The sequence below is a fragment of the Pseudophryne corroboree genome, chromosome 4 (assembly GCF_028390025.1).
Source record: "Pseudophryne corroboree isolate aPseCor3 chromosome 4, aPseCor3.hap2, whole genome shotgun sequence".
In the NCBI taxonomy this organism is placed as follows: Eukaryota; Metazoa; Chordata; class Amphibia; order Anura; family Myobatrachidae; genus Pseudophryne; species Pseudophryne corroboree.
In genome coordinates, this window is record NC_086447.1 from 669,814,175 (window position 1) to 669,826,340 (window position 12,166).

Below are 12,166 nucleotides of genomic sequence, written 5' to 3' on the forward strand. Positions count from 1 at the left end.
GTGAGGCCAGGAAGGCCCCACGAAGAAATTTCAACTCGGTCGATTCCTGCATTTCCTGCAAACAGGAGTGTCTATGGGCCTCAAATTGGGGTCCATTAAGGTTCAAATTTCGGCCCTGTCGATTTTCTTCCAGAAAGAATTGGCTTCAGTTCCTGAAGTCCAGAAATTTGACAAGGGAGTACTGCATATACAACCCCCTTTTGTGCCTCCAGTGGCACTGTGGGATCTCAACGTAGTCCTGGGATTCCTCAAATCACGTTGGTTTAAACCGCTCAAATCTGTGGATTTGAAATATCTCACATGGAAAGTGACCATGATGTTGGCCCTGGCCTCGGCCAGGCGAGTGTCAGAATTGGCGGCTTTGTCTCACAAAAGCCCATATCTGATTGTCCATTCAGACAGGGCAGAGCTGCGGACTCGTCCCCAGTTTCTCCCTAAGGTGGTGTCAGCGTTTCATCTGAACCAGCTTATTGTGGTACCTGCGGCTACTAGAGACTTGGAGGACTCCAAGTTGCTAGATGTTGTCAGGGCCCTGAAAATATAGATTTCCAGGACGGCTGGAGTCAGGAAAACTGACTTGCTGTTATCCTGTATGCACCCAAAAAACTGGGTGCTCTTGCTTCTAAGCAGACGATTGCTAGTTGAATGTGTAGTAAAATTCAGCTTGCACATTCTGTGGCAGGACTGCCACAGCCAAAATATATAAATGCTCATTCCACAAGGAAGGTGGGCTCATCTTGGGCGACTGCCCGAGGGGTCTCGGCTTTACAACTTTGCCGAGCTGCTACTTGGTCAGGGGCACACCCTGGCTGAGGAGGACCTGGAGTTCTCTCACTCGGTGCTGCAGAGTCATCCGCACTCTCCCGCCCGTTTGGGAGCTTTGGTATAATCCCCATGGTCCTGACGGAGTCCCCAGCATCCACTTAGGACGTCAGAGAAAATAAGATTTTACTTACCGATAAATCTATTTCTCGTAGTCCGTAGTGGATGCTGGGCGCCCATCCCAAGTGCGGATTGTCTGCAATACTTGTACATAGTTATTGTTACAAAAAAATCGGGTTGTTATTGTTGTGAGCCGTCTGTTCAGAGGCTCCTACGTTTGTCATACTGTTAACTGGGTTTAGATCACAAGTTATACGGTGTGATTGGTGTGGCTGGTATGAGTCTTACCCGGGATTCAATATCCTTCCTTATTGTGTACGCTCGTCCGGGCACAGTATCCTAACTGAGGCTTGGAGGAGGGTCATAGGGGGAGGAGCCAGTACACACCACCTGATCCTAAAGCTTTAGTTTTGTGCCCTGTCTCCTGCGGAGCCGCTAATCCCCATGGTCCTGACGGAGTCCCCAGCATCCACTACGGACTACGAGAAATAGATTTATCGGTAAGTAAAATCTTATTTTCTTTGTTGGAGGCCACCCCACTCCTTTTACTTTTTCAAAAAAAATTTTTTACTGCCTCCTTCATGTATTCTGTTTTATCATAGACTAATAATTGAATGAGATTTATTCAGGTACAAGTGAGCTGTCAATGGCCCTGTATTTGTTTGTTTCTGGCTTTCTATTACTGTAACATTTGTTTACTGTTTCTAATTATCTCAATAAAATATTCTTAAAAATGCAAAAAAAAAAAAAAAGTGTTAAGGTGAATGCAACTTGAACATGATATATATTGGTACTCAGCACTACATTTTTAATGTAAACAAGTATGTACATTAAAAAAAATAGGAATTTAAGCTACAGTAGGTACACACTATACAATTATCTGGCAGATAATCTGCCAGATAATTATATAGTGTGTACCTACTGTAGCTTTAGGCTCCTGAATGTTTGGACTTGAAGTTCCTCCTTAATGTAACCATTGCCAAGTGAATCACTAGATTGCAATCCTACAAATATTGGCTCAGCTTTAAGAATAAACCATAGAACCCATCCTATTGGACCTGTAATGGACAGGTATTAAGTTATTTCTAATATCTATCTTTTTTGTTTTAGAATGTTCAGCATAGGAAATATGCTAGATGGAAAGCTACATATATTCATAATTGTCTCAAGAATGGGGAGACTCCTGAAGCTGGGCCTATCGGATGGGAAGGAGAAGAATACAGTAAGTTCCCTTTGTAAAACTACTGACAAAATGAGGTTATATAGAAAGGGTTATAACACAAACAGATATTGTGAAGGGTGAAGCCTGTAAAACCACAGAATGGTAGTATATAAAATAAATATAATAAAGCAATTGTAAATGTATTCGGTAGTCTGGTGCTTTGGAGGGGTGGTCTGCCCTTGGTGCCCTTGTTTGCTGTGCAGCAGTAGCCTTGTACCTCTACTGGTTTAATTGTATGTGATCACTGTTTTTTGAAGGGTCACTGAACACAGGTGCTGTGAGATCTGTAAGGAAGGGCTGAAGTGTGTTGTCTTAAAAAGATAGCTTCTGATTTGATGGCTTTTTGCTCCCAATCATAAATGTACTGTTAATTCACTGCAGTTTGTTGGATTTAAATGTGAGACAGACTTAAGGATTCAAATTTCATATGTATTACAGTCTGAACACACCATTCCTTATAGTCGCATGAGCACCAGTTGTAAATCATAACCTTCAGAAATACGTGTGTAAAAGGTCCCATCTATCAATTGTTTATTGAATAAGATATACATATGATGACAATATCTAGTCAGCCAATCACCAAAAGTGGGAAAAAGTTGGCTGGTCTGACAAATCTCTATTTCTGTTCCGACTTGCAGATGGTAGGGCCAAAATTTGGTGTAAACAACTGAATCTAGTCATCCATCCTGCCTTCTGTCTGGAACTTGGTGGTGTAATGGAGTTGGGAAAGGTTTTTTTTTTTTTTTTTTGCTAGTATCGGATCCCGTCATACTGATTTGTTGGTATATTTTGATACTTGGGTATTGTTACTGACCATGATAACACATGTCATCTGAAGCCCCACAAACATCACCATGAGTTCAGTATAGTCTAGTGACAACCACAGTCACCAGATCTTAAACCTTTGGGAAGTCGTGTAGAGGTAAATTTGCAACATGAAAGTGCAGCCATCAACTCTGCAGCAACTGCATGACGCTCACTTGTCAGCATGGACCAGAATCTTTAGGAATGTTTCCAAGCACCTTGTTCAGGTCATGCTACAAAGTATTCATGCTGCAACATAAAATAGAGTTTCCAGCCTGAGTGCCAAAATATAATGGGATAACAACGTATCTACTTATCTTTTATCGACAATATATGTAGCCCTCTAATTCGTTATTATTTTATAGTAATGAATAAATCTTCTCCATACAAAGACCATGAAAAATACGTATAAAAGCCCTAACTAGTGCTGCCAGTTCATAAAGTATAATGCATTAGAAAGAAACAAATGTATCTATTGCAGGTGATTTATGCAATATTCAGTTTATGACCCTGAAATGTTCTTGTAGAGCGGGCATGTCCAAACTGCAGCCCTCCAGCTGTTGTGAAACTACACATCCCAGCATGCCCTGACACAGCTTTAGCATTCTCTGACAACAAAACTGTGTCAGGGCATGCTGAGATATGTATTTTCACAACAGCTGGAGAGCCGCAGTTTGGACATGCCTGCTGTAGAGAATCAAAATGTCTCAGTGTATAGATTAAGGGGACTAATATCCCTCTTTTAAATTGTGTTAATTTTTTTTATTATTGGAAATTTACACCCACAGTAACAGAATAAGCATGAGACATGATAAACATGCGTAAATAGAACAATACAGAGGCCTGGTGTAAATGAGGACAGAATCACAAAGGAAAGTGGATTCAGTGAGGTAATACGCAGCAGGATATGTGGAGAACATATCAAGGAAAGCCCATTGTCCCTTTTAGTATTTTTCATAATCACCAAGCTGTTCCATACAGTTGTGAAGAGATATGGTAGTCCTTGTATTCTTCTTTATTCCACAAACTCAGATTTTCTTCTCATTTAAAACCATAAATACAGTAGTCCCTTTGTTGAAAATTATGGCTAAAATCCACACATAAAGGACTGCCTTGAGAAAGACCATCAGGTCGAAACACATTGGCTACAGAGGACGACACTAGGAAAGAGGTTACCAAACGCTGTCCTCAAGGCACCCCAACAGTCCAGGTTTAAGGTTTATCCATGGTTTAGCACAGATGGTTACATCAAATTGACTAAGGTGCTAATTAAGTCACCTCTGGCCAAGCATGGATACCTCCACTAGGACCTTCTCAAAACAGAGGATAGGAGACCCTGCAATTTTACACAGTATTCCCATAGTAAAGCATGGTATGTATGTATACATGTATGCTATGTATCGGGTTTGTATCTCCCCTTTATGTTGTTATTTGTTTATGCATTGTAACTGCAAACAATTCCTAGTATACGCGAGTATACCTGGCCAATAAATCTGATTCTGATTGGTAAGCTAAGATTGACCCCGGTTGTTACAGCATGTCAGTGACTACAGGTGTTATCCTTCCATTATTCTGGTAGGAGGCCATCTTCATCATTATTGGTGTGAATGATGTATTTATGGTTTTAAATGAGAAGAAAATCTGTTGTGAAATAAAAAAGAATTTAAGAACTACCATATGGCTTCACTATTGTGTGGAACAGCTTGAGGTGTATGAAAAAGACTAAGGGGGTATCCCATTAATCACGAAAAGACTAAGTTGGGTATCCAACTAGCCACAAAATGTTGGCGACTACGAAAACTCCCCAATTTTTCTACAGTACATTATCGACATTCTTTTTTTCCCTGACTTATCTAATTATTCCCTATTTTTCTCTGCCAAACATTTTCTATTTTCGACCAAAAACATAAAATCTGGGATAAGTTCCCGGACCTATGCATGTCACAAAAAAACAAGACTGTAAGGGCTAGTTATCTGAGATTTTGTTTTGCGTGCTTAAGGCATTTGAAACTTAATTCCCATAACTGCTGGCATTGGGGACGATAGAGTAATTCCGGGTGGTCAGTTTACCACAATAAATTAAAGCAGCTAATTGAATATCGCTCTAAGAGGGATATTGGTTCCCTTATTCTGTACACTGAGACATTTTGATTCAGGAACATCTTAGAGACACATATATAGCATAAACCATCAGCATAAGTGTCTTTCTAATGTGTTGTACTGTATGAACTAAAGGTGGATACAAACGGAGAGATTTTAACTATGAGAGATTTTGACTGCGCGTTTTCCATTGAACTGGCAGTAGGAGATTTTGACTAACTTTTCCAGCGATTTGGACCCTGGGGTATATTCAATAAGAGTCGAATCCATTCCGACATGCAGTTGTCGGAATGGATCCGAAAACCCCTATTGAATGGACGGCCAAATCCGACTGTCCGATTTGGCCGTACACAGGGTCCTGTCAGGCCATGTGTGGAGCGGTGAGGGGAGGCGTTGCAGGATGAGAGGTGCTGTGGGCGGTGGGGGGAGCAGAGATCGACAGCCAGTGGGAGGAGCTGGCTGCGAGGGAATATGTCTGCGGCGACGGGGGGAGGCACTGCAGGGAGAGAGGTGCCTGGCCGGGGGACGGCCGGCACCTCTCTCCCTGCAGCACCTCCTCCCGCCGCAGACATGTCCCCCCGCTGGCCGTCGATCTCTGCTCCCCCCGCAGCACCGCTCCTCTCCTCACCTCAATACATCTTGTTTTCAAGTCGTGTTGAGTTTGTCGGAAAGGGGGCCATAACCTGTCGGATTTGGCCCCATTTCTGACAGAAGAACGTGGATCGGCATCTATTCCGCCGATCCATGTGTTTTCCGACAAGTCGGGAATTCCCGACTTGACGGAAAAAATCAGCCCCTATTGAATAGGTCAGAACCCCTTCCGTCCTATTTCTGTCGGAAGCTGCCGTCTTTCCTACAGGACGGCAGCTTCCGACAATTATTGAATATACCCGACAGTGTGCAAGCGATTTTGGCTATGGGCGATTTTGACTAACTCATTTAAGCAAGGGGATGTTTTAACTTTTCCAGCGACCTAGTCCAAATTGACTTGCCTGCACAGTCTATTTTTAGCAGCAATAGCGACCTGGCAGGGACGCCATCGCTATCGCTGGCAGTGTACACACAGAGCGATATGCACTAACTTTCTGAGTGATTTTGACTATATAGTCAAAATCGCTCACCTATTTCTCTATCGTCCTAGTGGATGCTGGGGTTCCTGAAAGGACCATGGGGAATAGCGGCTCCGCAGGAGACAGGGCACAAAAAGTAAAGCTTTAGGATCAGGTGGTGTGCACTGGCTCCTCCCCCTATGACCCTCCTCCAAGCCTCAGTTAGATTTTTGTGCCCGGCCGAGAAGGGTGCAATCTAGGTGGCTCTCCTAAAGAGCTGCTTAGAAAAGTTTAGCTTAGGTTTTTTATTTTACAGTGAGTCCTGCTGGCAACAGGATCACTGCAACGAGGGACTTAGGGGAGAAGAAGTGAACTCACCTGCGTGCAGGATGGATTGGCTTCTTGGCTACTGGACATTAGCTCCAGAGGGACGATCACAGGTACAGCCTGGATGGTCACCGGAGCCTCGCCGCCGGCCCCCTTGCAGATGCTGAAACGAGAAGAGGTCCAGAATCGGCGGCAGAAGACTCCTCAGTCTTCTTAAGGTAGCGCACAGCACTGCAGCTGTGCGCCATTTTCCTCTCAGCACACTTCACACGGCAGTCACTGAGGGTGCAGGGTGCTGGGAGGGGGGCGCCCTGGGAGGCAAATGAAAACCTTTTTTGGCTAAAAATACCTCACATATAGCCTCCGGGGGCTATATGGAGATATTTAACCCCTGCCAGAATCCGTTAAGAGCGGGAGACGAGGCCGCCGAAAAAGGGGCGGGGCCTATCTCCTCAGCACACAGCGCCATTTTCCCTCACAGAAAGGCTGGAGGGAAGGCTCCCAGGCTCTCCCCTGCACTGCACTACAGAAACAGGGTTAAAACAGAGAGGGGGGGCACTAATTTGGCGTTAGAAATCTATAAAAAAGATGCTATAAGGGAAAACACTTATATAAGGTTGTCCCTATATAATTATAGCGTTTTTGGTGTGTGCTGGCAAACTCTCCCTCTGTCTCTCCAAAGGGCTAGTGGGTCCTGTCCTCTATCAGAGCATTCCCTGTGTGTGTGCTGTGTGTCGGTACGTGTGTGTCGACATATATGAGGACGATGTTGGTGAGGAGGCGGAGCAATTGCCTGTAATGGTGATGTCACTCTCTAGGGAGTCGACACCAGAATGGATGGCTTATTTAGGGAATTACGTGATAATGTCAACACGAGCCAAGGTCGGTTGACGACATGAGACGGCCGACAAACAATTAGTACCGGTCCAGACGTCTCAAAAACACCGTCAGGGGTTTTAAAACGCCCGTTTACTTTAGTCGGTCGACACAGACACAGACAGGGACACTGAATCCAGTGTCGACGGTGAATAAACAAACGTATTCCTTATTAGGGCCACACGTTAAGGGCAATGAAGGAGGTGTTACATATTTCTGATACTACAAGTACCACAAAAGAGGGTATTATGTGGGATGTGAAAAAACTACCGTAGTTTTTCCTGAATCAGAAAAATTAAATGAAGTGTGTGATGATGCGTGGGTTCCCCCCGATAGAAAATATGGGCGGTATACCCTTTCCCGCCAGAAGTTAGGGCGCGTTGGGAAACACCCCTTAGGGTGGATAAGGCGCTCACACGCTTATCAGAACAAGTGGCGGTACCGTCTATAGATAGGGCCGTCCTCAAGGAGCCAGCTGACAGGAGGCTGGAAAAATATCATAAAAAGTATATACACACATACTGGTGTTATACTGCGACCAGCGATCGCCTCAGCCTGGATGTGCAGAGCTGGGGTGGCTTGGTCGGATTCCCTGACTAAAAATATTGATACCCTTGACAGGGACAGTATTTTATTGACTATAGAGCATTTAAAGGATGTATTTCTATATATGCGAGATGCACAGAGGGATATTTGCACTCTGGCATCAAGAGTAAGTGCGATGTCCATATCTGCCAGAAGATGTTTATGGACACGACAGTGGTCAGGTGATGCAGATTCCAAACGGCACAAAGGTGTATTGCCGTATAAAGGAAGAGGAGTTATTTGGGGTCGGTCCATCGGACCTGGTGGCCACGGCAACTGCTGGAAAATCCACCGTTTTTACCCTAAGTCACATCTCTGCAGAAAAAGACACCGTCTTTTCAGCTTCAGTCCTTTCGTCCCTATAAGAGTCATATCTGCCCAGGGATAGAGGAAAGGGAAGAAGACTGCAGCAGGCAGCCCATTCCCAGGAACAGAAGCGTTCCACCGCTTCTGACAAGCTCTCAGCATGACGCTGAGACCGTATAGGACCCCTGGATCCTACAAGTAGTATTCCAGGGGTACAGTTTGGAATGTCGAGACATTTCCCCTGCGCAGGCTCCTGAAGGCTGCTTTACCAAGGTCTCCCTCCGACAAAGAGGCAGTATGGGAAAAAATTCACGAGCTGTATTCCCAGCAGGTGATAATTAAAATTACCCCTCCTACAACAGGAAAAGGGGTATTATTCCACACTATATTGTGGTACTGAAGCCAGAAGGCTAGGTGAGACCTATTCTAAATCTAAAAAAATTTGAACACTTACAAAGGTTCAAATCAAGATGGAGTCACTCAGAGCAGTGATAACGAACCGGGAAGAAGGGAACTATCTGGTGTCCCGAGACATCAGGGATGCTTACCTCCATGTCCCAAATTTGCCCTTATCACTAAGGGTACCTCAGGTTCGTGGTATAAAACTGTCACTATCAGTTTCAGACGCTGCCGTTTGGATTGTTTACGGCACCCCGGGTCTTTACCAAGGTAATGGCCGAAATGATGGTTCTTCTTCGAAGAAAAGGCGTCTTAATTATCCCTTACTTGGACGATCTCCTGATAAGGGCAAAGTCCAGGGAACAGTTGGAGGTCGGAGTAGCACTATCTCGGATACTGTTACAACAGCAGGGGTGGATTCTAAAGATTCCAAAATCGCAGCTGATCCCGACAACAAGTCTCCTGTGCTTAGGGATGATTCTGGACACAGTCCAGAAAAAGGTGTTTCTCCCGGAAGAGAAAGCCAGGGAGTTATCCGAGCTAGTCAGGAACCTCCTAAAATCAGTGCATCATTGCACAAGGGCCATGGTAAAAAAAAAAAAAAATGGTGACTTCCTTCGAAGCAATTCCAGTCGGCAGATTTCATGCAAGAACTTTTCAGTGGGATCTGCTGGACAAATGGTCCGGATCGCATCTTCAGATGCATCAGCGGATAACCCTATATCCAAGGACAAGGGTGTCTCTCCTGTGGTGGTTACAGAGTGCTCATCTTCTAGAGGGCCGCAGATTCGGCATTCAGTTTTGGATGTTGGTGACCACGGAGGCCAGCCCGAGAGGCTGGGGAGCAGTCACACAAGGAAAAAATTTCCAGGGAGTGTGATCAAGTCTGGAGATTTTTCTCCACATAAATATAGCTAAGGGTAAATTTATAATGCTCTAAGCTTAGCAAGACCTCTGCTTCAAGGTCAGCCGGTATTGATCCAGTGGGATAGAACATCACGGCAGTCGCCCACGTAAATAGACAGGGCGGCACAAGAAGCAGGAGGGCAGTGACAAAAACTGCAAGGACTTTTCGCTGGGCGGAAAATCATGTGATAGCACTGTCAGCAGTTTTTCATTCCGGGAATGGAAACTGGGAAGCAGACTTCCTCAGTAGGCACGTCCTCCACCCGGCAGAGTGGGAACTTCATGGGGAAGTTTTCCACATAATTGTAAACCGTTGGGAATTACCAAAGGTGGACATGATGGCGTCCCGTCTGAAAAAAAAAAAAACGGGACAGGTATTGCGCCAGGTTAAGAGACCCTCAGGCAATAGCTGTGGACTTTTCTGGTAACACCGTGGGTGTACCAGTCGGTGTATGTGTTCCATCCTCTGCTTTTCATACCTAAGGTACTGAGAATTATAAGACGTAGAGGAGTAAGAACTATACTCATGGCTCCGGATTGGCCAAGAAGGACTTGGTACCCGGAACTTCAAGAGATGCTCACAGAGGACTTATGGCCTCTGCCGCTAAGAAGGGACTTGTTTCAGCAAGTACCTTGTCTGTTCCAAGACTTACCGCAGCTGCGTTTGACGGCATGGCGGTGGAACGCCGGATCCTAAGGGAAAAGGCATTCAGGAAGAGGTCATTCCTACCCTGGTCAAAGCCAGAAAGGAGGTGACCGCACAACATTATCACCACATGTGGCGAAAATATGTTGCGTGGTGTGAGGCCAGGAAGGCTCCACGAAGAAATCTCAACTCGGTCGATTCCTGCATTTCTTGCAAACAGGAGTGTCTATGGGCCTCAAATTGGGGTCCATTAAGGTTCAAATTTCGGCCCTGTCGATTTTTCTTCCAGAAAGAATTGGCTTCAGTTCCTGAAGTCCAGAAGTTTGTCAAGGGAGTATTGCATATACAACCCCCTTTTGTGCCTCCAGTGGCACTGTGGGATCTCAACGTAGTTCTGGGATTCCTCAAAACACATTGGTTTAAAACCAGTCAAATCTGTGGATTTGAAGCATCTCACATGAAAAGTGAACATGCTCCTGGACCTGGCCTGGACCAGGCGAGTGTCAAATTGGTGGTTTTTTTCTCAAAAAAGCCCATATCTGTTTGTCCATTCGGACAGGGCAGAGCTGCGGACTCGTCCCCAGTTCTCTCCCTAAGGTGGTGTCAGTGTTTAACCTGAACCAGCTTATAATGTGGTGTCTTGCGCCTACTAGGGACTTGGAGGACTCCAAGTTGCTAGATGTGGTCAGGGCCCTGAAAATATAGGTTCCAGGACGGCTGAAGTCAGGAGAACTGACTTGCTGTTATCCTGTATGCACCCAACAAACTGGATGCTCTTGCTTTTAAGCAGACTTTTGCTAGTTGGATGTGTAATACAATTCAGCTTGCACATTCTGTGGCAGGCCTGCCACAGCCAAAATATGTAAATGCCCATTCCACAAGGAAGGTGGGCTCATCTTGGGCGGCTGCCCGAGGGGTCTCGGCTTTACAACTTTGCCGAGCGGCTATTTAATCAGGGGCAAACACGTTTGTAAAATCCTACAAATTTGATACCCTGGCTAAGGAGGACCTGGAGTTCTCTCATTCGGTGCTGCAGAGTCATCCGCACTCTCCCGCCCGTTTGGGAGCTTTGGTATAATCCCCATGGTCCTTTCAGGAACCCCAGCATCCACTAGGACGATAGAGAAAATAAGAATTTACTTACCGATAATTCTATTTCTCGGAGTCCGTAGTGGATGCTGGGCGCCCATCCCAAGTGCGGATTATCTGCATTACTTGTACATAGTTACAAAAATCGGGTTATTATTGTTGTGAGCCATCTTTTCAGAGGCTCCGCTGTTATCATACTGTTAACTGGGTTCAGATCACAGGTTGTACAGTGTGATTGGTGTGGCTGGTATGAGTCTTACCCGGGATTCATAAATCCTTCCTTATTGTGTACGCTCGTCCGGGCACAGTACCTAACTGAGGCTTGGAGGAGGGTCATAGGGGGAGGAGCCAGTGCACACCACCTGATCCTAAAGCTTTACTTTTTGTGCCCTGTCTCCTGCGGAGCCGCTATTCCCCATGGTCCTTTCAGGAACCCCAGCATCCACTACGGACTCCGAGAAATAGAATTATCGGTAAGTAAATTCTTATTATCGCTCCGTGTGTATGGACCTTTAGTTTATCTTTTATATTTATTTTTCACTGTCTTTGTATGGATAATATTTACTCATTTATTACTAGAAGATCATAACAAATGAGGACTACAACTATGGACTATAAAATATATGTAGATGCGTTTTTATCTACCGTATATACTCGAGTATAAGCCGACTTTTTCAGCACTTTTTTTTGTGCTGAAAAAGCCACCTCGGCTTATACTCGAGTCAGTGACAGGCAGAGGCAGAGCAGTGTGAAGGAGGGACACGGAGCGCACAGCCCGCGGCTCTCCTGTATCCCTCCTGCATCTCCGGCGGCAGCAGCGGCGGTTCTATTACAGGAAGTACCCATTCGTGACCTCTGATCACGAACCGGCACTTCCTTTAATAGACCCGCCGCGGCCGCCGAAGATGCAGGAGGGACACAGGAGAGGCGCGTGCTGTGCGCTTCGTGTCCCTCCAGAAGACAGCGCGGGATCGA

The 12,166-nt window shown here is 45.4% G+C and overlaps 1 protein-coding gene across 2 annotated transcripts in view; it reads left to right on the forward strand.

Moving 5' to 3' along the window:
- VTA1 (vesicle trafficking 1) overlaps positions 1-12,166 on the forward strand; it is a 568,530-nt gene that overhangs the window by 318,215 nt on the left and 238,149 nt on the right. For both annotated transcript variants that reach the window (XM_063917835.1, XM_063917834.1), the window contains exon 5: positions 1,993-2,104. In XM_063917835.1, the coding sequence (XP_063773905.1) occupies positions 1,993-2,104 (112 nt within the window). The remainder of the gene's footprint in view (positions 1-1,992; positions 2,105-12,166) is intronic.